The sequence below is a fragment of the Dama dama genome, chromosome X, assembly GCF_033118175.1.
Source record: "Dama dama isolate Ldn47 chromosome X, ASM3311817v1, whole genome shotgun sequence".
Taxonomy (NCBI): Eukaryota; Metazoa; Chordata; class Mammalia; order Artiodactyla; family Cervidae; genus Dama; species Dama dama.
In genome coordinates this window covers 52,611,091-52,637,578 of record NC_083714.1, presented here as the reverse complement: position 1 = coordinate 52,637,578, position 26,488 = coordinate 52,611,091, and the positions used below count along the sequence as shown (strand labels likewise).

Below are 26,488 nucleotides of genomic sequence, written 5' to 3'. Positions count from 1 at the left end.
CTTTGAGGTGCCTGGAAACCCCCTGGATGTGAAGCAAGCGCCTCAGAAATAGAGGCCAACTGCCAGGGACTGCAGTAGGCAAAAAAGGAGAGAAAGTTTAAAGAGGTAGGTAGGAGGACGTTTTAATTCTTCTTCTATTTTTAACTTTGACTTGCAGCGCTTACATAGGAAAATTCTATAGTCTCTCCAGATTGAGGACCCCGCAGAAAAATCCAGAGAAAGTGACCCATGGTCAGCCTTGTACCCCTAGGCCTAACGGGCCACTCTGTCCGGAACCTAATGGGTCAGCTGATTGCGACCTTGAACGCGAACACATAGGGTAGGAGAGGCAGGAGATGGGGGCGGGACGACATTGCTGCCTGACGCTGATTGGCTGATGGAGTTCGTCGCCTGGTGTCATTTGTTGTTGGATCGGCGCACCAGACGCAGTCTGCGTCGTGCACGTGCAGACGCAGTGTGCGTCGTGCACGTGCCGCCGTTTAAGTCGCGTCAGCGCCAGTGAGGACTCCGGGAGAGCAAGCTGCAGAGAGGTGAGTGGGCCGCCGGCTCTTTTCCCAGTACGGGTTTCATCCCAACGCTCTGGGCTTCCTAGTTGTAGCTGGACTTCGGGCCAAGTGAAGAACGGTTGGGGTGGGCAGGGGTTTGAAGCCGTCCTTTGGGGTCTTTCTGCTTCCTGCCGGAGGGTCCAGTAGCACGGTGCGTGTCCGAAGTCTGGGGTTGAGGCCTGCAGGAAAGGCGAAGGAGCATTTTTTACCACATGGTGGTACACCATCCGTGTTGAGAGAAAAAGACTCTCTAAACATGGATGGTTGTAGAACTATTCGTGTATACACCCTCTTTGGCGAAACTGGTGTTTGTGGGAGACATTTGGGCCACCTAATCACCCCTTCCTTCCCTGCCAAACTTCAAGGCCTTGATCCCTGGTCACTCCCCCCGACCCCCGCAAAGAAACTAAATAAACCCCATGCGAAACGTCGTACCCAGTTTCGAAGGGAGAAACCTGGAGTAGTATCCAAAAAATTTCCCCTCCCCCTTAATATTCAGTAAGACGCATTGGGAACCCTTCGGTGAGAAAATAAATTCTGTCAACAGATTTTGGGGAAAGGCCTGAACTCCACCGGGACATGGTGATTGCTAGAGTGATTAGATAAGTGGTTCAACTAATTTTTAAAGATAAAACATTGAAAGTCGCTCAGTCGTGTCCGACTCTTTGCGACGCCATGGACTATACAGTCCATGGAATTCTTCAGGCCAGAACACTGGAGTGGGTAGCCATTCCCTTCTCCAGGGGATCTTCCCAACCCAGGGATCGAATCCATGTCTCCCGCATTGCAGCCGGATTCTTTACCGTCTCAGCCAAAAGGATGAATATAAATGGTATCTCTCGGTAAGAAACAAAACTTTAATTGGCCTTTTTGCAAAAACTTTTGGGGAGGATCAAGAGTTAATTGTGTAGCTTGGAGGTATATGTGTGAAATGAAGACTTATGCTTTTAAAGGTAAAATTCTGGTCTCTGATTCTGACTGAGCCTAAATGTGCATGTTTGTATTTCTATAAAAACTGAACAGGAAGCCGCCATGGGAGATGAAGATTGGGAAGCAGAACTAATCAACCCTCATGTGTCTTCCTATGTTCCTGTATTTGAGAAGGTAATAAAATTTAAAGTTTGTAGTTATTGAATGCTACAGATTTTATCAGAGTTGAAAATCTCTGTGGTGAGAAAGTTCATCTGTGGTGAGAAGCATGCTGTGCTTCTCCATGTGATTGTTATTAACTGTCTTATAGGGAATGATGAAGCATGCTAAGCCTCAAATAGAAGAAAACAGTCTGACATAATTTAATAATTAAAACCTAAAATGGGTATAATATTCTTAGCAACTTAATTTAAATCTCAGTGATTTAGAACTTCTTGTGGGTGAAAGCAAGCTTGTGTTAATGTGGTTGAATGTCTCTAAGATACAGTTGTATATAGAAAATGGAAAAATAAAATTCGTTTTTGGGTGGCAGTTTGAATTCTGAAATATGGTTTTATATAAGCAGGGCTCTCAAGATGAAAACATTAGGTTGATTCAGATGGTAACCTCAGTTTGATCTTCAGATGTACAAATCTGCAGATCTTTTTCCTCAATAGCTTTTGAAGAGTTACACTGAAATTTACCTGAGGGGATTATGGAGTGGGTTTTTGGATTTTAGTTTTGACTTTAAGATGGTGAAGAGAGTCTACTTTGGAAGACAGTGTATTTAATGGATTGCTTTTACATAAGTTTTATCCACTTGAAAATGTCTCCAAAAGTCAATTTGTTTTCCTCTTAGGATTTCCAGTTTGTATTTATGTCAGTCAATTCTGACACTTTCTATTTCAAGTGGTGTCTTAATAGAAATTCTTAATTTACCCCAAAATATAAAATTTAATTCTTTGTCTTTCTTGAATTTGGCCTGTTTGCATATAAACTTTAGATTAAAATACCTAAGATGTTAATCTGAATTTATCATGTTTCTTGCTTTGGGACTTTTTTTAGAAATAACTTCTTTGTATGTTATCTTTTTATAGTCTTCTTTATGTTACAATATCGTAAGAATATTGTAAGACCAAAAGAGGACAAATATTACCTATCGTCTCGCTCACTAGCACAGATGCTCTGTTGAGGTTTTAGTCAATTTTCTTCTATATTTCCCAAACACATTTTTCCATGGATTCTAATGATTGTATGTAATAGTAGTTTTTGATTTCAGCTTTTTCACTCCTCAGCACTAGCTATTCCATATTACTAACTTCCTAAAAATAATTTCATATGGGTGTGTAGTATTTAATGGACTAGAACTACCAAAGCATAATTGATTTTCTTTTGGTAGAAATTAAAGTGTTATCTTTACACTGTAGTATTGTCATGAATAGCTACAGTTTATTGTTTAATTTGGGAGTATTTTTTTTCAAAAATGGAATTACTTGGTCAAATAATTTTCTATGGTTCTTTTTTTCCCAGGTTCTTGGTAGATTTGTTGTAATACAGAGTTTAACTCATAGGTACAGATGTTCTTCCACTTGGACTTGTCTAATTTTTACTTTTTCTTACTATGAGATTTTGTCTTAACTAAGTATTATTCAAATGGTATACTGCACTGTAGAATGTTGTGCATGGTTATTGCAAAGGGTGTCTGAAATTGAGGATGGTCAACTGTCCGGCTTCCAGATTTACCTTTTGGGAGTCTTTGTGCTATTCAGTAACAAACTTTGTTTCTCAATGCTGGTCATACTGACTGAATGTTAATTAATATTAATGTTAATGTTAATATTTAATGTACATTATTAACATTATTTAATAATGTAAATGTTAATAATCTTAATGTTAATATTAATGTTAATATTTCTACCTTACGATTCTTAGTACATATCTGTGTGGGGCCAATTTGTAGTAAACTTTTTGCATTTGTTCACAAACTTAACGCCTGGTGCTAGGTGTGCAGTTAGTAATTTGACCTACTTAACTTGAAGGAACACGATGCATTCAGTGGCTTTGTTTGCTTGTCTTCGTTGAATAAGATGTGTAGAAGCTAAGGATGAACACATGACATTTTTATGTAGGAGAAATCTGAGGTCTTCAGCCCGTTTTCTTTTAAAGGCACCCTTTGACTGGTTGTTGTAATTGGATTTCTGTTTCAAGAAGCAACTGGGCTTCCCTTTTGTGCAATTTGTATTGCCTCTGAGATCATCTTGGATTGGTAGTAATATCTGTGATCAGCCTTTTCTTAATTTAAAAAATTGGGAGTATAGTTGATTTACAATGTTGTGTTTCTGCTGTACAGGAAAATAGGTCAGTTATACATATACATATATTCATTCTTTTTTATCTTCTATTCTTATATAGGTCTTTGCAAAGTATTGACTAGAATTCCCTGTGCTATGCAGGAGGTTCTTATTATGTGATAAGCCTTTTCTGAATGCTTCTAAGGGTCCTTCTTCGGAGATTTAGTATTAACACAGGCTTATATAATTTTGAACTAACAGTTCAAAATTTGCTTTTCTGTTAGTTTTTAGAACTTCCCAATGCTGGTTTTTGAAGTGAGTGTACTATGTGGGGATAGAATAATACAAAATGTGAGGTTGAGAAATATTTGGTCATCTAGCAGTTACAGTAGTCCAGCAGTGGTTCAGTTCAGTTCAGTTCAGTTCAGTTCAGTCCAGTCGCTCAGTCATGTCCGACTCTTTGAGACCCCATGAATCGCAGCACGCCAGGCCTCCCTGTCCATCACAAACTCCCGGAGTTTACTCAAACTCATGCCCATTGAGTCGATGATGCCATCCAGCCATCTCATCCTCTGTCATACCCTTCTCCTGCCCCCAGTGCCTGCCAGCATCAGGGTCTTTTCCAACGAGTCAACTCTTCGCATGAGGTGGCCAAAGTACTGGAGCTTCAGCTTCAGCATCAGTCCTTCCAATGAACACCCAGGACTTATCTCCTTTAGGATGGACTGGTTGGATCTCCTTGCAGTCCAAGGGACTCTCAAGAGTCTTCTCCAACACCATAGGTCAAAAGCACCAATTTTTCAGCGCTCAGTTTTCTTCACAGTCTGACTCTCACATCCATACATGACCACTGGAAAAACCATAGCCTTGACCAGATGGACCTTTGTTGGCAAAGTAATGTCTCTGCTTTTTAATATGCTATCTAGGTTGGTCATAACTTTCCTTCCAAGGAGTAATCGTCTTTTAATTTCATGGCTGCAGTCACCATCTGTTAGGCGTTTGCATATTGTGCACACGCTTGTTGGGGTGAGAGATGAAATGAATGAGCGTGATGACTGTAACAGGATACTGGGTTTGCTTGCTAGTTGTAATATTTCTTATTAAATGACCAATGAGTCTACACACTCGTCTCTTCTGTCTGATCTTTTTGCCTTTTTTTCTGGCATATTTCAGTAGGCATATATACTCTTGTGATTAAAGTGGAAACTGCTTAAGATAATTAGTGCATCCACAATTATTATTTTGAAATTTATAATATTTGAAATAATGTTAAGTTTTAAAATTTCTAAATTGATTCACTTGGATGAGTAAAGAGGTTATAAATGTTTTATAGCTAAGTGTTCTAAAAATAGGTAATGTTAAGACCTAAGACTCATTCCACAAATTTTTTTGAGCCTTATTAGATGCTGGAGCTAGTGGTAAACATGATAGGTAAGGGGCTTGCTGGCATGGATGTTGTATTTTACTGGAGGAGACAGAATAAGCACATTAAAAATCATATACTAATAGTGAAAATTCTTGAATAATAATAGTAATAAAATAATCAGGAAACTCTCTGTGTGTGAGGGCAAGAGGGAGAAGAAGATTGGTATGGGTAGATTCAGATCAGGTGGAGAGGAAGATATTCCTTGAGACTATGACTCATGAGCCGGAGACCTGAAAGAGGCCCAGTAACACATGATGTGCAGAGATCTGAAGAGAGAACAAACTTAGGGTATCAGGACAACAGGAAGAAGTACAATGTGTTAGTTTCCTATAGATGCTATAATAAATTATCACAAACTAGATGGCTTACAGTAACAGAAAAATTTCTCTTACAGTTCTGGAGGCCAGAAGTTAGAAACCATGGTCTCAGCAGTGCTGTTTTCCTTCAGTAGGCTCTTGGAGAGAATCCATGCTTCTTCCAACTTCTGGTTGGTTATAGGCAGCCTTGGCTTGTGGCTGCATCTCTTTCTGTTGTCTTCACTGGGCCTTCTCTGTGTCTCTGTTAATACCCTTGGCCTTTCTTAAGGACACTTGTGATGACATTTAGGGCCCACTTAGATAATCCAGGGTAATCTGCTCATTTCAAAACTCTTAGTTGTATCGGCTAGAACTGCTTTTATTTCAAATAATATAACACACTTTTCAGAAATTAGGGCTTGATATCGAGTGGACGTTATTCAATCTACTATAGCTGCTGCTGCTGCTAAGTCGCTTCAGTCATGTCCAACTCTGTGTGACCCCATGGACAGCAGCCCACCAGGCTCCCCTGTCCCTGGGATTCTCCAGGCAAGAATACTGGAGTGGGTTGCCATTTGCTTCTCCAGTACCTGAAAGTGAAAAGTGCAAGTGAAGTGGCTCTGACTCCTAGTGACACCATGGACTGCAGCCTACCAGGCTCCTGCATCCATGTGATTTTCCAGGCAAGAGTACTGGAGTGGGTTCCATTGCTTTCTCCGCTACTATAGCTAGTATAGAGCTATTTCATATCCTAAAAGATGATGCTGTGAAAGTGCTGCACTCAATATGCCAGCAAATTTGGAAAACTCAGCAGTGACCACAGGTCTGCAAAAGGTCAGTTTTCATTTCATTCCCAAAGAAAGGCAATGCCAAAGAATTCTCAAACCACCACACAGTTGCACTCATCTCATGCTCTAGCAGAGTAATGCTCAGAATTCTCAAAGCTAGGCTTCCACAGGAACCGAGAACTTCCAGATGTTCAAGCTGGTTTTAGAAAAGGCAGAGGAACCAGAGATCAAATTGCCAACATCCATTGGAGCATAGCAAAAGCAAGAGAGTTCCAAAAATCACCTATTTCTGCTTCATTGAATACGCTAAAGATTTTGACTGTGTGGATCACTACAAACTGTGTTAAATTCTTAAGGAGATGGGAATACCAGAGCACCTGACCTGCCTCCTGAGAAACCTGTATGCAAGGCCAGAAGCAACAGTTAGAACTGGACGTGAAACAATGGACTGGTTCCAAATTGGGAAAGGAGTACATCAAGACTGTATATTGTCACTCTGCTTATATAACTTATATGTGGAGTACATCATGTGAAATGCCAGGATGAATGTAGCACAAGCTGGAATCGAAATTCCCGGGATAAATACCAATAATCTCAGATATGCAGATGATACCAGCCCTATGGCCGAAAGCAAAGAGGAACTAAAGAGTCTCTTGATGAAAGCGAATGAGGAGAGTAAAAAAGCTGGCTTAAAATTCAACATTCAAAAAGCGAAGATCATGGCATCCGGTCTCATCACTTTATGGCAAATAGATGGGGAAACAATGAGAGACTATTTTCTGGGGTTCTGGAATCACTGCAGATGGTGACTGCAGCCATGAAATTAAAAGATGCTTGCTACTTGGAAGAAAAGCTATGACCAACCTAGATAGCATATTAAAAAGTGGAGACATTACTTTGTCAACAAAGGGCCATCTAGACAAAGCTATGGTTTTTTGAATAGTCATGTATGGATGTGAGAGTTGGACTGTAAAGAAGGCTGAGTGCCAAGGATTGATCCTTTTGAACTGAGATGTCAGAGAAGACTCCTGAGAGGTCCTTGGACTGCTAGGAGATCAAACATGTCAATCCTAACGGAAATCAGTCCTGAATATTCATTGGAAGGACTGTTACTTAAGCTCCAGTACTTTGGCTACCTGATTCAAAGAGCTGACTCATTAGAAAATACCCTGATACTGGGAAAGACTGATGGCAGGAGGAGAAAGCGATGACAGAGGATGAGATGGTTGGATGGCATCATGTGACTCAGTGGACATGACTTTGAACAACCTCTGAGAGACGGTAAAGGACAGGGATGCCCGTTGTGCTGCAGTGCATGAGTCGCGAAGAGTCGGACATGACTGAGTGGCTGAGCAACAACAAATTTCTAGCATGGCTAAACTATAGTAAGGTAAGGCAACATTTGTAGAAAGTGAAATCTGAGAAGGAAAGAGAAAAGGAAGAGAGGGAGAGGGCCCTCAAGACAGAAGTGGACATAGAGTTGATAGAACTAGATGGCCTGGATATGGGGAATGCAAGAGAGAATGATGCTAAGTTTTTATATTGAAGCAAGTAGATGGATGATGGTGCTCATTACTGAAATGGGAAATATGTGGAAGGTGAACCAATTTGGGAGGGAAAAAATCAAGAATTCTGTATTTGCAGTGTTGAATTTCCAATGCCTAAGAAAAGATTTAAGTAAGGATACTAGTCATTAGTTGTTGCTTAGGAAAGGGATCAGAGCTGTAGGTACAAATCTGGAATTTATCTGTTTTAATAGGATTTAAATCTGTGAGAGTGGAGTGGGTAAAGTTGGATGGAATAAAACAGACTTAGAGGGCTCTGCCATGAACTGTGGGGCACTTTGATTTTAAAGGTACATTAGCTGGGGAGCTGGCAAAGGAGACTGTGGAGGGAGTGGCCATGGGGCAAGAGGAAAACCTGGGAAGGATGTGTTCCCTAAGCCAGAGAAGCAAGTAGATAGTCTGTTGTTTCAAATGCTGCTGAGAGCTCTGGCAGGATGAAGCTTAAAAGTAGTAATTTTATTACATAATATGCTTACTATAAGCTTTTTCAGTGCAGAGGTGAGGATGGAGGCTAGCAAGAGTAGCTTGAAGGAAATACAGAATGTGAGAAAACAGAGGCAGCAAATGTAGACAAATTTTTTTGCCTATAACGGAGCAGAGAAATGGTACAGTAGCTGGAAGGGAGTATGAAGTTACATTATTTTTAAGGTTATGAAAAATATTAAGGATTTTTATGATGAAAGATGAATTCTATTGACTTTTTTTTTTCTTCAAAATTTGCCTTAGAAAGTGTGTGGGATGTTAAATTCCATCTTCTGAAGATTGTTGGGTAACAATAATTTTTCAGTTGTTTGGTGCCAGAGTGTTTCATTACTTTTTATCAGTTATATGAAGCTGAATGTTATAACACTTATAAAACTAGCCTCTTTGGGGGCTCTATTCATCCAGTAGTATTTTGGATACTAGAAAAGAGAAAAAAAAGTCTTCAGTGTTTCACTTTAAATAGGGAAAGCTGGATTACTTTGCTTGTTTGTCTTATCATCTATGGTAATGATAAATTGGAACTTTTTACTGTAGCAGTTATCAAAATCCCAAGCCATTTCAACGATTTTATCATATGTTTCTAGTAAGTTAGAAAAATAACTGAATGTCTTTTGAGTTTTATAAAGGTAGTTTTTAAAAGTCAGTGTCTTTTGTGAAAGAAATTTTGGAGCAAAAGTATTACCTGACGATGTTAATACCTACATTGGTGCACTCCCTCCAGCTTTAGGTTTATTTAAAGAAGCTTATTTGACAAAAATATTGTGATTTTTCTAATTCAGTCAGTTAATTGAAGTGTTATCTGTAAATTTTAGATCACTTTTTGTGCTCAAATTATTGAATTTGATTTTGAAGAATTTCAGAGCTCTGTTCAAAAGTTTTGCCATTAGTATTGGAAACTTGTTTGAGAGGAAGCAGCCTGTTACATACCTAGATGAATTGAGGATGGCTTTTTTCCAATAAAACTTTATTTATAAAAACTGGTAGCCCACCTGATTTGGCTTGTGGCTATAGTTTGCCTACCATTGTTTTAAGTGATATATTAGTATGCTATACACACAATTTTATTTTTTTTATTTTATTTTTCTTTTAACCATATTTATTTATTTTTCTTCCAGTGGGTTTTGTCATACATTGATATAAATCAGCCATAGATTTACACGTATTCCCCATCCCGATCCTCCCTCCCACCTCCCTCTCCACCCGATTCTTCTGGGTCTTCCCAGTGCACCAGGCCCAAGCACTTGTCTCGTGCATCCCACCTGGGCTGGTGATCTGTTTCACCATAGATAATATACATGCTGTTCTTTCGAAACATCCCACCCTCACCTTCTCCCACAGAGTTCAAAAGTCTGTTCTGTACTTCTGTGTCTCTTTTTCTGTTTTGCATATAGGTGTTAGCTCTTCTCTAAATTTTTGGCAGAATTCAGCTGTGAAGCCATCTGGTCCTGGGCTTTTGTTTGCTGGAAGATTTTTGATTACAGTTTTGATTTCCTTGCTTGTGTTGGGTCTGTTAAGATCTTCTATTTCTTCCTGGTTCAGTTTTGGAAAGTTATACTTTTCTAAGAATTTGTCCATTTCATCCAAGTTGTCCATTTTATTGGCATAGAGCTGCTGGTAGTAATCTCTTATGATCCTTTGTATTTCAGTTGTCTGTTGTGATCTCTCCATTTTCATTTCTAATTTTGTTAATTTGGTTCTTCTCTCTTTGTTTCTTAATGAGTCTTGCTAATGGTTTGTCAATTTTGTTTATTTTTTCAAAAAACCAGCTTTTAGCTTTGTTGATTTTTGCTATGGTCTCTTTGGTTTCTTTTACATTTATTTCTGCCCTAATTTTTAAGATTTCTTTCCTTCTGCTTACTCTGGGGTTCTTCATTTCTTCCTTCTCTAATTGCTTTAGGTGTAGAGTTAGGTTATTTATTTGGCTTTTTTCTTGTTTCTTGATGTAAGCCTGTAATGCTATGAACCTTCCCCTTAGCACTGCTTTTACAGTGTCCCATAGGTTTTGGGTTGTTGTGTTTTCATTTTCATTCATTTCTATACATATTTTGATTTCTTTTTTGATTTCTTCTATGATTTGTGGGTTATTCAGAAGCATGTTATTTAGACTCCATGTGGTTGAATTTTTAACAATTTTTTTCGTGTAATTGAGATCTAATCTTACTGCACTGTGGTCAGAAAAGATGACTGGAATGATTTCAATTTTTTTGAATTTTCCAAGACCAGATTTATGGCCCAGGATGTGATCTATTCTGGAGAAGGTTCCGTGTGCACTTGAGAAAAAGGTGAAGTTGATTCTTTGGGGTGAAATGTCCTATAGATATCAATTAGGTCTAGCTGGTCCATTGTGTCATTTAAGGTTTGTGTTTCCTTGTTAATTCTATGTTTAGTTGATCTATCCATAGTTGTGAGTGGGGTAGTAAAGTCTCCCACTATTATTGTGTTACTATTAATTTCCTCTTTCATACTCGTTAGCGTGTGCCGTACATATTGCGGTGCTCCTATGTTGGGTGCATATGTATTTATAATTGTTATATCTTCTTCTTTGATTGATGCTTTGATCATTATGTAGTGTCCTTCTTTGTCTCTTTTCACATCCTTTATTTGAAAGTCTATTTTATCTGATATGAGTATTGCGACTCCTGCTTTCTTTTGGTCTCTGTTTGTGTGAAATATTTTTTTCCAGCCCTTCACTTTTAGTCTGTATGTGTCCCGTATTTTGAGGTGGGTCTCTTGTAGACAGCATATATAGGGGTCTTGTTTTTGTATCCATTCAGCCAGTCTTTGTCTTTTGGTTGGGGCATTCAACCCATTTATATTTAAGGTTATTATTGATAGGTATGGTCCTGTTGCCATTTACTTTGTTGTTTTGGGTTCACGTTTATACAACCTTTCTGTGTTTGCTGTCTAGAGAAGATCCTTTAGCATTTGTTGAAGGGCTGGTTTGGTGGTGCTGAATTCTCTCAGCTTTTGCTTGTCTGTAAAACTTTTGAGTTCTCCTTCATATCTGAATGAGATCCCTGCTGGGTATAGTAATCTAGGTTGTAGGTTATTCTCTTTCATTACTTTCAGTATGTCCTGCCATTCCCTTCTGGCCTGGAGGGTTTCTATTGATAGATCAGCTGTTATCCTGATGGGAATCCCTTTGTGTGTTATTTGTTGTTTCTCCTTTGCTGATTTTAGTGTTTGTTCTTTGTGTTTGATCTTTGTTAATTTGATTAATATGTGTCTTGGGGTGTTTTGCCTTGGGTTTATCCTGTTTGGGACTCTCTGGGTTTCTTGGACTTGGGTGGCTATTTCCTTCCCCATTTTAGGGAAGTTTTCAGCTATTATCTCCTCGAGTATTTTCTCATGGCCTTCCTTTTTGTCTTCTTCTTCTGGGACTCCTATGATTCGAATGTTGGGGCATTTCACATTGTCCCAGAGGTCCCTGAGGTTGTCCTCATTTCTTTTGATCCTTTTCTCTTTTTTCCTCTCTGCTTCATTTATTTCCACTATTTTATCTTCTCCCTCACTTATCCTATCTTCTGCCTCCGTTATTCTACTCTTGGTTCCTTCCAGAGTGTTTTTGATCTCATTCATTGCATTATTCATTTTTAATTGACTCTTTTTTATTTCTTCTAGGTCTTTATTAAACATTTCTTGCATCTTTTCAATCTTTGTCTCCAGGCTATTTATCTGTAACTCCATTTTGTTTTCAAGATTTTGGATCATTTTTATTATCATTATTCTAAATTCTTTTTCAGGTAGATTCCCTATCTCCTCCTCTTTTGTTTGACTTGGTGGGCATTTTTCATGTTCCTTTACCTGTTGGGTATTTCTCTGCCTTTTCATCTTGTTTAGATTGGTGTGTCTGGAGTGGGCTTTCTGTATTCTGGTGGTCTGTGGTTCCTTTTTATTGTGGAGGTTTTACCCAGTGGGTGGGGTTAGATGATTGGCTTGTCAAGGTTTCCTGGTTAGGGAAGTTTGCGTCGGTGTTCTGGTGCGTGGAACTTGATTTCTTCTCTCTGGAGATCAATGGAGTGCCCAGTAATGAGTTTTGAGATGGGTCTATGTGTTAGGTATAACCTTGGGCAGCCTGTATGTTGACGTTCAGGGCTATGGTCCTGCATTGCTGGAGAATTTGCGTGGTATGTCCTGCTCTAAAACTTATTGGCTCTTGGGTGGTGGTTGGGTTCAGTGTAGGTATGGAGGCTTTTGGATGGTCTCTTATTACTTAAAGTTCCATGTAGTCAGGAGTTTTCTGGTGTTCTCAGGTTTTGGACTTAAGTCTCCTGCCTCTGGATTTCAGTTTTATTCTTCCTGTAGTCTCAGGACTTCTCCAATTATACAGCCCTGATAAGAAAACTTCTAGGTTAATGGCTAAAAGATTCTCCTCCGTTAGGGACACCCAGAGAGGTTCACAGAGTTACATGAAGAAGAGGAGAGGGAGGAGGGAGATAGAGATGAGCAGGAGGAGAAAAAGGGGGACTCAAGAGAAGAGAGACAGTTCTACGCAGCTGTCTGTTCCCAGAGTGTTCTCCGTAGCCCAGTGACCTACAAAGATTCACAGAATTGGATTGGGAAGAGAAGGGGAAAGGAGGAAATAGAGGCGTTCTGAGGTAGAAAACAGAGTGTCAAGATTGGGAGAGAATAATGTTCGGTTTAAAAATAGGGCTTCTCTTCTCTTTTTTTTTTTGTAAGGTTATAGTGTATTGAAAATGAAAATTAAGGAGTAGTAGAGGAGTACTAGAGGACTTTAAAAGAAATAAGAGAAAAAGAGAAATAGAAAGTAGAAGAAAAAAAGGAATAAAAAAAGAAAGGAAAAAACATTTTCCCTAATTAAAGAAATCGTAAAAATCTATGAAAATGAAAGTTAAGGAGTAATGGGGGAGCAATAGAGAATTTTAAAGGAAAATAAAAGAGAAAAAATAAAAAAGAAAGAATAAAATAAAAAAAATTTTCTTACATATAAAAAAGAAAGTAAAAATATATCTAGGAGTTTCTCTGGAGCTGTTGTCGTCAGTGTGGTTTTGGCTCAGTTTCAGATAGCTCCTTGTTCCAGCTTACACTTCTCGATATCTACAGGCCCCTTCCGGTGTAGTCAGTGTTTTCTACAGGGATTTTAATCTGTTGCACCGGTCCCTTCTGAAGCGGTTCCCTTTGTTTATTTGGCTTCTGTATGCCGGTCTCCTCAGAGCCTAATTTCCGCCCTGACACAGGCAGGCGGAGGTGGACTCTTATTCAGGTAGCTAGTTCTGTCGAGCTGCGGGGAGGGGCTGGCGCTGCAGAGAAGGGCTGGCGCTGCAGGGAGGGGCTGGCGCTGCGGGGAGAGGCTGGCGCTGCCCTCGCCGTCTGCGCTGCTCAGGCTCCCGGCTGCTCTATATGGAGCGCGCCCCACGCTGCGCGAGGTTCCAGCCCTCGGGTGTTCCACAAAAGCATGGAACAGAAAGCTGCGCCTGCTCTTTGTGCCTTCCCCGTCAGAACAGTCTAGGCAGCCAGGGGCTTGACAGGCACACTTTCCCCGGGTGCGGCACGCCTACTCCCTTCTGCGGTCCCAGTCTCAGTTTCCGCTGGCGCCAGTCGGGTGCGTGCGCCTTCTGCCCTCCGCATCCCCAGCCCCAGTCCCCAGCCCCAGTCCCCGCCTGTGCCGGTTGGGTGCCTGCGCCCTGTGTCTCGCCGTGACTTGCTCCTGCCTCCGGCGGGGCTGGGCCGGTCTGCAGCCTGCGAGGTCTTCTCTGGACTTTCTCAGTCCCTTTGTTCTGCGAATGGCCGGCAGTGTGTTCAGGCAGGTTAATTTTCTCTCTCTCTTTTGCTCTCCCACGGTTCAAGTTGGCAACTCTCAAAAGATCCCTCCGATTGTCCTCAGGGCACTCAGGCCCGGACCCTACCCCAAGCAATGCCTCCCGCTCCTCTCCGTGCCGCCCCCACTTGCTCGTGGTGAATGCGGGTGTCGGGGGTACTTTTCTGCTGGGAGTTGCTTTTAGGCTTGTAATCTGTGGGTTTTATTTATTGTTTCCCTCCCAGTCAGGTTGCCCTCCGAGATTCAAACACTTCCCCCAGGCCCGCCAGTGCGAGGGTTTGCCGGTGTCTGGAAACGTCCTCTAAAGACTCCCTTCCCAGGACGGATCTCCGTCCTTAGCTCTTTTGTCTCACTTTTTATCTTTTATATTTTGTCCTACCTCCTTTCGAAGACAATGGGCTGCTTTTCTGGGCGCCTGATGACCTCAGCTAGCGATCAGAAGTTGTTTTGTGAAGTTTGCTCTGCATTCAGTTATTCTTTTGATGAATTTGTAGGAGAGAAAGGGGTCTCCCCGTCCTGCTCCTCCGCCATCTTGGCTCCTCCCTATTCATACAATTTTAAAGTGAAGGTGTTGTAGAGTAGTAAATAAAAGAACATGCAGTGACCCAGGAAATCTTACATTCTTTAATTATTTTGTTCTGGACAAAACCCAATTGTTAAAACTTTCTAGTATTTATGAGATAGGTTACTCATTGTTATTATTCAAAGTAGAAAACTAGTGTTTTCTTTTTTCTTACAGGATAGGTATTCTTCTGGAGCAAATGGAGACACTTTTAACAGGACTCTGGCTTCATCATCAGGTATGTGTTAAAGCAAAAATGCAGAACTGTTTTTAGGTTAAGGGCTTCATCCACTGGATGAGAAGCAGACTAATAGATACCTTGTCAAAGATGTTTTTAAATTTTCTAGTGAGACGTTTTGGCTTGAATATTTTGGGTTTGGAGCCTCTTACAATTAAAGGAAGGGAGAGAAGAGACAGTGTAATGTTAGAGTGTATCCTCCTTTTTAGTGGGTTTGCTGTAAAACCTTTGCGCAGCCTCCAAGTTGCATGTTTGGCTTTCAGGCTGCTATGGGAATTGTCAGGATTCCTGATATAAGGCAGTAGGAGAGTAGACTCAGGTGTTGAAGCAGGTTACAGTGATGGTGACCTGTCAGGATAGCAGCTATTTAAACCAAACTCATATCAAATTAATGCACATAAATCCCTGGCATTCCTATACACTAACAAAAAGAAAATAGATATAGGAATTAAGGAAACAACCCTATTCACCATTACGTCAAAAAGAATAAAATACTTAGGAATAAATTTACCTCAAGAAACAAAAGACCTATATTTAGAAAACTGTAAAACACTGATGAAAGAAATCAAACGATGACACAAATAGATGGAGAAATATTCCATGTTCATGAATTGGAACAATCAACATAGTGAAAATGAGTATACTCCACAACGAAATCTATAGATTCAATGCAATCCCTATCAAGCTACCAATAACATTTTTTCACAGAACTAGGACAAATAATTCCACAATTTGTACTGAAGCACAAAAAACCTCGAATAGCCAAAGCATCTTGAGAACGAAGAATGGAACTGGAGGAATCAACCTGCCTGACTTCAGACTATACTATAAAGCTACAGTCGTCAAGACAGTATGGTACTGGCACAAAAACAGAAACATAGACCAGTGGAACAAAATAGAAAGCCCAGAGATAAATCCACGCACCTATGGACACCTTATCTTTGGCAAAGGAGGCAAAAATATGCAATGGAGAAAAGACAATCTTATTAACAGGTGATGCTGGGAAAACCGGTCAACCACTTGTAAAAGAATGAAACTAGAACACTTTCTAACACCATACACAAAAATAAACTCAAAATAAATTAAAGATCTAAATTTAAAACCAGAAACTATAAATCTCCTAGAGGAAAACACAGGCAGAACACTCTGACATAAATCACAACAGGATCATCTATGATCCACCTCCCGGAGTAATGGAAATAAAAGCAAAAAACAAACAAAATGGGACCTAATTAAACTTAAAAGCTTTTGCACAACGAAGGAAACTATGAGCAAGTTGAAAAGACAGTTTTCAGAATTGGAGAAAATAATAGCAAACAAAGCAACTTTCAATGTCAAAAACCCACAAGGAGCTCATGCAGCCCAATACCAGAAAAATAAACGACTCAGTCAAAAAATGGGCCAAAGAACTAAACAGACATTTCTGCAAAGAAGACATACAGATGGCTAACGAACACATGAAAAGATGCTCAATATCACTTATCATCAGAGAAATGCAAATCAAAACCACAATGAGGTACCATCTCACGCTGGTCAGAATGGCTGCTATCAAAAAGTCTACAAACAATAAATGCTGGAGGTGTGAAGAAAACAGACCCCTCTTAAACTGTTGGTGAGAATGCAAACTAGTACAGCCACTATGGCGAACAGTGTGGAGATTCCTTAAAAAACTGGAAATAGAACTGCCATATGACCCAGCAGTCCCACTGCTGGGCACACATACTGAGGAAACCAGAATTGAAAGAGACACGTGTACCCCAGTGTTCATTGTAGCACTGTTTACAGTAGCTAGGACGTGGAAGCAACCTAGATGTCTGTCCACAGATGAATGGATGAGAAAGTTGTGGTACATATACACAGTGGAATATTACTCAGCTATAAAAAGAACATATTTGAGTCAGTTCTAATGAGGTGATTGAAACTGGAACCTATTATACAGAGTGAAGTAAGTCAGAAATAAAAAACACCAATAACAGTATATTAGCGCATATATATGGTGGAGTTTAGAAAGATGGTAACAGTGACCCTATATGCGAGACGGCAAAAGAGACACATACATAAAGTACAGGCTTTTGAACTCTTGGGAGAAGGTGAGGATGGGATGATTTTAGAGAATAGCATTGAAACATGTCTATTACCATATGTGAAATAGATGACCAGTCCAAGTTCAATGCTTGAAACAGGGCACTCAGAGCTGGTGCACTGGGACAATCCAGAGGGATTGGATGGGGAGGTAGCTGGGAGGATGGTTTGGAACAGCCTTGTTCCAAACAAGGAACACCTGTGGCTGTACACAGGTACAGCTATGTACACACATGGCTTGTACACCCGTGGCTGATTCATGTCAATGTGTGGCAAAACCCACCACAATATTGTAATTAACCTCCAGTTAAATAAATTAATTAAAAAAGTAAAATATTTAATTAAAAAAAGATAATATGAGCTTCTTTGGGATCTGAAAACTAACTTAGGGAGGTCCTTGGCAAATAAGAGAAACAAATCAAGATAAGGGAGCTGTTGCTTTCCCCCTGTCACTTGTCTCCATCTTGTTCACCTACATTTTTTATAAAGCTGAGAAGATAGGTGGAAGTGGTAGGACCTGGGCTAGAAAATTAAACTCATGACAGTAGTCTTTGGTTTTGTTGAAGTTCACAGCAGGCTAATATGCTACTTCTAGTATTTTTTCAATTAAAAAAATACATATAACAACAAAATTTACTGTATTAACCAAAGAGTCTGAGCAACTGAACTGAATGTCCTGAAAAAATCAATTAAGTCTAACTGTTCTAATACGTCATTTAGGATCTCTGTTGCCTTATTGATTTTCTGTCTGGAAGGTTTGTCCACTGATGTCAGTGAGGTCTTAAAGTCTCCTCTATTATTGTATTCCCATCCATTTGTCTGTTAGTATTTGTTTTCTATATTTCAGTTCAGTTCAGTTGCTGAGTCATGTCTGACTCTTTGGGACCCCATGGACTGCAGCACCCCAGGCTTCCCTGTCCATCACCAACTCCAGAGCTTACCCAAACTCATGTCCCTCGATCGGTGATGCCATCCAACCATCTCATCCTCTGTCATCCCGTTCTCCTCCCGTCTTCAATCTTTCCCAGCATCAGGATCTTTTCAAATGTTAGTTCTTCACATCAGGTGGCCAAAGTATTGGAGTTTCTACTTCAGCATCAGTCCTTCCAATGAATATTCAGGAATGATTTCCATTAGGATTGACTGGTTGGATCTCCTTGCAGTCCAAGGAACTCTCAAGAGTCTTCTCCAACACCATAGTACAAAAGCATTACTTGTTCGGCACTCAGCTTTCTTTTTTTCTTTTTTTTTCATTTATTTTTATTAGTTGGAGGCTAATTCCTTTACAATATTGTAGTGGTTTTTGTCATACATTGCCATGAATTAGCCATGGATTTACATGTATTCCCCATCCCGATCCCCCCTCCCACCTCCCTCTCTACCCGATCCCTCTGGGTCTTCCCAGTGCACTAGGCCTGAGCACTTGTCTCATGCATCCAACCTGGGCTGGTGATCTGTTTCACCCTAGATAATATACATGTTTTGCTGCTATTCTCTTGAAACATCCCACCCTCGCCTTCTCCCACAGAGTCCACAAGTCTCTCCTGTACTTCTGTGTCTCTTTTTCTGTTTTGCATATAGGGTTATCATTACCATCTTTCTAAATTCCATATATATGTGTTAGTGTACTGTAATGGTCTTTATCTTTCTGGCTTACTTCCCTCTGTACAATGGGCTCCAGTTTCATCCATCTCATTAGAACTGATTCAAATGAATTCCTTTTAATGGCTGAGTAATATTCCATGGTGTATGTGTACCACAGCTTCCTTATCCATTCATCTGCTGATGGGCATCTAGGTTTCTTCCATGTCCTGGCTATGATGAACAGTGCTGCGATGAACATTGGGGTGCACGTGTCTCTTTCAGATCTGGTTTCCTCGGTATGTATGCCCAAAAGTGGGATTGCTGGGTAATGTGGCAGGTCTATTTCCAGTTTTTTAAGAAATCTCCACACTGTTCTCCATAGCGGCTGTACTAGTTTGCATTCCCACCAACAGTGTAAGAGGGTTCCCTTTTCTCCACACCGTCTCCAGCATTTATTGCTTGTAGACTTTTGGATAGCAACCATCCTGACTGGCGTGTAATGGTACCTCATTGTGGTTTTGATTTGCATTTCTCTGATAATGAGTGATGTTGAGCATCTTTTCATGTGTTTGTTAGCCATCTGTATGTCTTCTTTGGAGAAATGTCTGTTTAGTTCTTTGGCCCATTTTTTGATTGGGTCATGTATTTTTCTGGAGTTGAGCTGCAGGAGATGCTTGTATATTTTTGAGATTAATCCTTTGTCTGTTTCTTCATTTGCTATTATTTTCTCCCAATCTGAGGGCTGTCTTTTCACCTTGCTTATAGTTTCCTTTGTTGTGCAGAAGCTTTTAAGTTTCATTAGGTCCCATTTGTTTATTTTTGCTTTTGTTTCTAATATTCTGGGATGTGGGTCATAGAGGATCCTGCTATGATTTAAGTCGGAGAGTGTTTCACCTATGTTCTCCTCTAGGAGTTTTATAGTTTGTGGTCTTACATTTAGATCTTTAATCCATTTTGAGTTTATTTTTGTGTATGGTGTTAGAAAGTGTTCAAGTTCCATTCTTTTACACGTGGTTGAGCAGTTTTCCCAACACCACTTGTTAAAGAGGTTGTCTTTTTTCCATTGTATATCCTTGCCTCCTTTGTCAAAGATAAGGTGTCTATAGTTTCATGGATTTATCTCTGGGCTTTCTGTTCTTTTCCATTGATCTATATTTCTGTCTTTGTGCCAGTACCATTCTATCTTGATAACGGTGGCTTTGTAGTAGATTCTGAAGTCAGGCAGGTTGATTCCTCCAGTTCCATTCTTCTTTCTCAAGATTACTTTGGCTATTCGAACTTTTTGTATTTCCATACAAATTGTGAAATTATTTGTTCCGTTTCTGTGAAAAATACCGTTGGTAGCTTGATAGGGGTTGCATTGAATGTATAGATTGCTTTGGGTACTATAGCCATTTTGACAATATTTATTCTTCCAATCCATGAACATGGTATATTTCTCCATCTGTTTGTGTCCTCTTTGATTTCTTTCATCAGTGTTTTATAGTTTTCTATGTATAGGTCTTTTGTTTCTTTAGGTAGATACACTCCTAAGTATTTTATTCTTTGTGTTGCAATGGTGAATGGTATTGTTTTCTCTTTCTGTTTTCTCATTGTTAGTGTATAGGAATGCAAGGGATTTCTGTGTGTTAATTTTATATCCTGCAAATTTACTATATTTGTTGATAGCTCTAGTAAGTTTCTGGTAGAGTCTTTAGGGTTTTCTATGTAGAGGATTATGTCACCTACAAACAGAGAGAGTTTCACTTCTTAACTTTTCCTATCTGGATTCCTTTTACTTCTTTTTCTGCTCTGACTGTTGTGGCCAACACTTCGAAAAGTATGTTGAATAGTAGTGGTGAGAGTGGGCACCCTTGTCTTGTTCCTGATTTTAGGGGAAATGCTTTCAATTTTTCACCATTGAGGGTAATGCTTGCTGTGGCTTTGTCATATATAGCTTTTTTATGTTGAGGTATGTTGCTTTTATTCCTGCTTTCTGGAGAGTTTTAATCATAAATGGGTGTTGAATTTTGTCAAAGACTTTTCTGTGCATCTATTGGGATAATCATATTTTTTTCATCTTTCAATTTGTTAATGTGTATTACATTGATTGATTTGCGTATTTTAAAGAATCCTTGCATTCCTGGGATAAAGCCCACTTGGTCATGGTGTATGATTTTTTTAATATGTTGTTGGATTCTGTTTGCTAGAATTTTGTTAAGGATTTTTGCATCTATGTTCATCAGTGATATTGGCCTCTAGTTTTCTTTTTTTGTGGCATCTTTGTCTGGTTTTGGAATTAGGGTGATGGTGGCCTCATAGAATGAGTTTGAAAGTTACCTTCTTCTGCAATTTTCTGGAAGAGTTTGAGTAAGATAGGTGTTAGCTCTTCTCTAAATTTTTGGGAGAATTCAGCTGTGAAGCCATCTTGTCCTGGGCTTTTGTTTGCTGGAAGATTTCTGATTACAGTTTCGATTTCCTTGCTTGTGATGGGTCTGTTAAGATCTTCTATGTCTTCCTGGTTCAGTTTTGGAAAGTTATACTTTTCTAAGAATTCATCCATTTCTTCCAAGTTGTCCATTTTATTGGCATAGAGTTGCTGGTAATAATCTCTTATGATCCTCTGTATTTCAGTGTTGTCTGTTGTGATCTCTCCATTTTCGTTTCTAATTTTGTTAATTTGGTTCTTCTCCCTTTGTTTCTGAATGAGTCTTGCTAATGGTTTGTCAGTTTTGTTTATTTTTTCAAAACACCAACTTTTAGCTTTGTTGATTTTTGCTATGGTCTCTTTAGTTTCTTTTGCATTTATTTCTGCCCTAATATTCAAGATTTCTTTCCTTCTACTAACCCTGCAGTTCTTCATTTCTTCCTTCTCTAGTTGCTTTAGGTGTAGAGTTAGGTTATTTTTTTGACTTTTTTCTTGTTTCTTGAGGTAGGCCTCTAATGCTATGAATCTTCCCTTTAGCACTGCTTTTATAGTGTCCCATAGGCTGTGGGTTGTTGTGTTTTCATTTTCATTCATTTCTATGCATATTTTTATTTCTTTTTTGACTTCTTCTATGATTTATTGGTTATTCAGAAGCATGTTATTTAGCCTCCATATGTTTGAAGTTGTAATAATTTTTTCCCTGTAATTGAGTTTTAATCTTACTGAACTGTTGTCAGAAAAGATGACTGGAATGATTTCATTTTTTTTTTTTAATTTACCAAGACTAGATGAATGGCCCAGGATGTGATCTATTCTGGAGAAGGTTCCGTGTGCACTTGAGAAAAAGGTGAAGTTGATTGGTTTGGGGTGAAATGTCCTATAGATATCGATTAGGTCTAGCTGGTCCATTGTGTCATTTAAGGTTTGTGTTTCCTTGTCAATTTTCTGTTTAGTTGATCTATCCATAGTTGTGAGTGGGGTATTAAAGTCTCCCACTATTATTGTGTTACTATTAATTTCCTCTTGCATACTCGTTAGTGTTTTCCGCACATATTGCGGTGCTCCTATGTTGGGGGCATATATATTTATAATTGATATATCTTCTTCTTTGATCCTTTGATCATTATGTAGTGTCCTTCTTTGTCTTTTTTCACAGCCTTTATTTGAAAGTCTATTTTATCTGATATGAATATTGCGACTCCTGCTTTCTTTTGGTCTCCGTTTGCATGAAATATATTTTTCCAGCCCTTCACTTTTAGTCTGTATGTGACTCTTGTTTTGAGGTGGGTCTCTTGTAGACAGCATATATAGGGGTCTTGTTTTTGTATCCATTCAGCCAATCTTTGTCTTTTGGTTGGGGCATTCAACCCATTTACATTTAGGGTAATTATTGATAGGTGTGGTCCCGTTGCCATTTACTTTGTTGTTTTGGGTTCACGTTTATGCACCCTTTCTGCATTTCCTGTCTAGAGAAGATCCTTTAGCATTTGTTCAAGAGCTGGTTTGGTGGTGCTGAATTCTCTCAGCTTTTGCTTATCTGTAAAGTTTTTGAATTCTCCTTCATATCTGAATGAGATCCTTGCTGGATACAGTAATCTAGGTTGTAGGTTATTCTCTTTCATTACTTTCAGTACGTCCTGCCATTCCCTTCTGGCCTGGAGGGTTTCTATTGATAGATCAGCTGTTATCCTTATGGGAATCCCTTTGTGTGTTATTTGTTGTTTTTCCCTTGCTGCTTTTAATATTTGTTCTTTGTGTTTGATCTTTGTTAATTTGATTAATATGTGTCTTGGGGTGTTTCGCCTTGGGTTTATCCTGTTTGGGACTCTCTGGGTTTCTTGGACTTGGGTGGCTATTTCCTTCCCCATTTTAGGGAAGTTTTCAGCTATTATCTCCTCGAGTATTTTCTCATGGCCTTCCTTTTTGTCGTCTTCTTTTGGGACTCCTATGATTCGAATGTTGGGGCGTTTCACATTGTCCCAGAGGTCCCTGAGGTTGTCCTCATTTCTTTTGATCCTTTTCTCTTTTTTCCTCTCTGCTTCATTTATTTCCACCATTTTATCTTCTACCTCACTTATCCTATCTTCTGCCTCCGTTATTCTACTCTTGGTTCCCTCCAAAGTGTTTTTGATCTCATTCATTGCATTATTCATTTTTAATTGACTCTTTTTTATTTCTTCTAGGTCTTTATTAAACATTTCTTGTATCTTTTCAACCTTTGTTTCCAGGCTATTTATCTGTAACTCCATGTTGTTTTCAAGATTTTGGATCATTTTTATTATCATTATTCTAAATTCTTTTTCAGGTAGATTCCCTATCTCCTCCTCTTTTGTTTGACTTGGTGGGCATTTTCCATGTTCCTTTACCTGTTGGGTATTTCTCTGCCTTTTCATCTTGTTTAGATTGCTGTGTCTGGAGTGGGCTTTCTGTGTTCTGGAGGTCTGTGGTTCCTTTTTATTGTGGAGGATTAACCCAGTGAGTGGGGTTAGACGATTGGCTTGTCAAGATTTCCTGGTTAGGGAGGCTTGCGTCAGTGTTCTGGTGCATGGAACTTGATTTCTTCTCTTTGGAGAGCAATGAAGTGCCCAGTAATGAGTTTTGAGATGGGTCTATGTGTTAGCTGTGACCTTGGGCAGCCTGTATGTTGATTTTCAGGGCTATGTTCCTGCGTTCCTGGAGAATTTGCGTGGTGTGTCCTGCTCTAAAACTTATTGGCTCTTGGGTGGTGGTTGGTTTCAGGGTAGGTATGAAGGTTTTTGGAGAGTCACTTATTACTTAAAGTTCCGTGTAGTCAGGAGTTTTCTGGTGTTCTCAGGGTTTGGGCTTAAGTCTCCTGCCTCTGGATTTCAGTTTTATTCTTCCTGTAGTCTCAGGACTTCTCCAACTATACAGCCCTGATAAGAAAACTTCTAGGTTAATGGCTAAAAGATTCTCCCCCATTAGGGACACCCAGAGAGGTTCACAGAGTTACATGAAGAAGAGGAGAGGGAGGAGGGAGATAGAGATGAGCAGGAGGAGAAAAAGGGGGACTCAAGAGGAGAGAGACAGATCTACGCAGCTGTCTGTTCCCAGAGTGTTCTCCGTAGCCCAGTGACCTACAAAGATTCACAGAATTGGATTGGGAAGAGAAGGGGAAAGGAGGAAATAGAGGTGTTCTGAGGTAGAAAACAGAGTGTCAAGATTGGGAGAGAATAATTTTCGGTTTAAAAATAGGGCTTCTCTTTTTTTTGTAAGGTTATAGTGTATTGAAAATGAAAATTAAGGAGTAGTAGAGGAGTACTAGAGGACTTTAAAAGAAATAAGAGAAAAAGAAAAATAGAAAATCGAAGAGAAAAAGGAAAGAAAAACAGAAGAAAAAAGAAAAAAAAAAGAAAAAAAATTTTTTTCCCCTAATTAAAAAAATTGTAAAAATCTATGGAAAAGTTAAGGAGTAATGGGGGAGTAATAGGGGATTTGAAAGGAAAATAAAAGAGAAAAATAAAAAGAAAAAAAAATAGAAGAAAGTAAAATTATATCTAGGAGTTTCTCTGGAGCTGTTGTGGTCAGTGTGGGTTCGGCTCAGTTTCAGATTGCTCCTCGTTCCAGCTTATGCTTCTCGATATCTACAGGCCCCTTCCGGTGTAGTCAGTGTTTTCTAGAGGGATTTTAATCTGTTGCACCAGTCCCTTCTGAAGTGGTTCCCTTTGTTTATTTGGCTTCTGTTTGCCGGTCTCTTCACAGCCTCATTTCCGCCCTGACACAGGCGGTCGGAGGTGGACTCTTATTCAGGTAGCTAGTTCCGTCACTCTGCGGGGAGGGGCTGGCACTGCAGGGAGGGGCTGTCGCTGTAGGGACGGGCTTGCGCCGCGGGGACGGGCTGGCGCTGCCGGGAGGGGCTGACGCTGCTTTCTCCGTGGGCACTGCTCAGGCTCCCTGCTGTTCTATATGGAGCACGCTCCGCGCTGCGCGAGGTTCCAGCCCTCCGGTGTTCCACAAAAGCACGGAACGAAAAGCTGCGCCTGCTCTCTGTGCCTTCCCCGTCAGAGCGGTCCAGGCAGCCAGGGGCTTGGTGGGCGCACTCTCCCCAGGTGTGGCGCGCCCACTCCCTTCCATGGACCCAGTCTCAGTGACCGCTGGCGCCAGTCGGTACGCGCGCCTTTTGCCCTCTGCATCCCCGGCCCCAGTCCCCACCCACGCCGGTCCGGTGCCTGCGCCCTGTGTGTCGCCGCGACCTTCCCCTCCCCCCTGCCTCCTGCCTCCGGCGGGGCTGGGCCGGTCCACAGCCTGCGAGCTCTTCTCTGGATTTTCTCGGTCTCTTTGTTCTGCGAATGGCCGGCAGTGTGTTCGGGCCGGTTAATTTACTCTCTCTCTTTTGGTCTCCCACAGTTCAAGTTGGCAACTCACAGAAGCTCCCTCCAATTGTCCTCAGGGCACTCAGGCCCGGACCCTACCCCAAGCACTGCCGCCTAAGTCTTCCCGGGACGGATCTCCGTCCTTAGCTCTTTTGTCTCACTTTTTATCTTTTATATTTTGTCCTACCTCCTTTTGAAGACAATGGGCTGCTTTTCTGGGCGCCTGATGACCTCAGCTAGCGATCAGAAGTTGTCTTGCGAAGTTTGCTCTGCGTTCAGTTATTGTTTTGATGAATTTGTAGGAGAGAAAGGGGTCTCCCGGTCCTGCTCCTCCGCCACCTTGGCTCCTCCCGCATTATTCATTTTTAATTGACTCTTTTTTATTTCTTCTAGGTCCTTATTAAACATTTCTTGCATCTTCTCAATCCTTGTCTCCAGGCTATTTATCTGTAACTCCATTTTGTTTTCAAGATTTTGGATCATTTTTATTATCATTATTCTAAATTCTTTTTCAGGTAGATTCCCTATCTCCTCCTCTTTTGTTTGACTTGGTGGGCATTTTTCATGTTCCTTTGCCTGTTGGGTATTTCTCTGCCTTTTCATCTTGTTTAGATTGCTGTGTCTGGAGTGGGCTTTCTGTATTCTGGTGGTCTGTGGTTCCTTTTTATTGTGGAGGTTTCACCCAGTGTGTGGGGTTGGACGATGGGCTTGTCAAGTTTTCCTGGTTAGGGAAGCTTGCGTTAGTGTTCTGGTGTGTGGAACTGGATTTCTTCTCTCTGGAGTGCAATGGAGTGTTCAGTAATGAGTTTTGAGATGGGCCTGTGTGTTAGGTGTGACTTTGGGCAGCCTGTATGTTGATGCTCAGGGCTATGTTCCTGCGTTGCTGGAGAATTTGCGTGGTATGTCTTGCTCTTGAACTTACTGGCTCTTGGGTGGTGGTTGGTTTCAGTGTAGGTATGGAAGCTTTTGGATGGTCTCTCATTACTTAATGTTCCGAGTAGTCAGTAGTTTTCTGGTGTTCTCAGGTTTTGGGCTTAAGTCTCCTGCCTCTGGATTTCAGTTTTATTTATTCCAGTAGTCTCAAGACTTCTCCAACTATACAGCACTGATAATAATACTTCTAGTTTAATGGTGAAAAGATTCTCCACTGTGAGGGACACCCAGAGAGGTTCACAGAGTTACATGAAAAAGAGGAGAGGGAG

General features: G+C 40.3%; 1 protein-coding gene across 1 annotated transcript in view; it reads left to right on the top strand.

Annotated features, from left to right (window-relative positions):
• The first annotated feature begins 471 nt into the window (after positions 1-471).
• The window catches only part of LOC133053035 (probable ATP-dependent RNA helicase DDX4), a 78,424-nt gene continuing 52,407 nt past the window's right edge, over positions 472-26,488 (top strand). Inside the window, exons 1-3 of the mRNA XM_061137818.1 lie at positions 472-530; positions 1,569-1,649; positions 14,822-14,882. Coding sequence (XP_060993801.1) covers positions 1,578-1,649; positions 14,822-14,882 — 133 coding nt within the window. The 5' untranslated portion in view covers positions 472-530; positions 1,569-1,577. The remainder of the gene's footprint in view (positions 531-1,568; positions 1,650-14,821; positions 14,883-26,488) is intronic.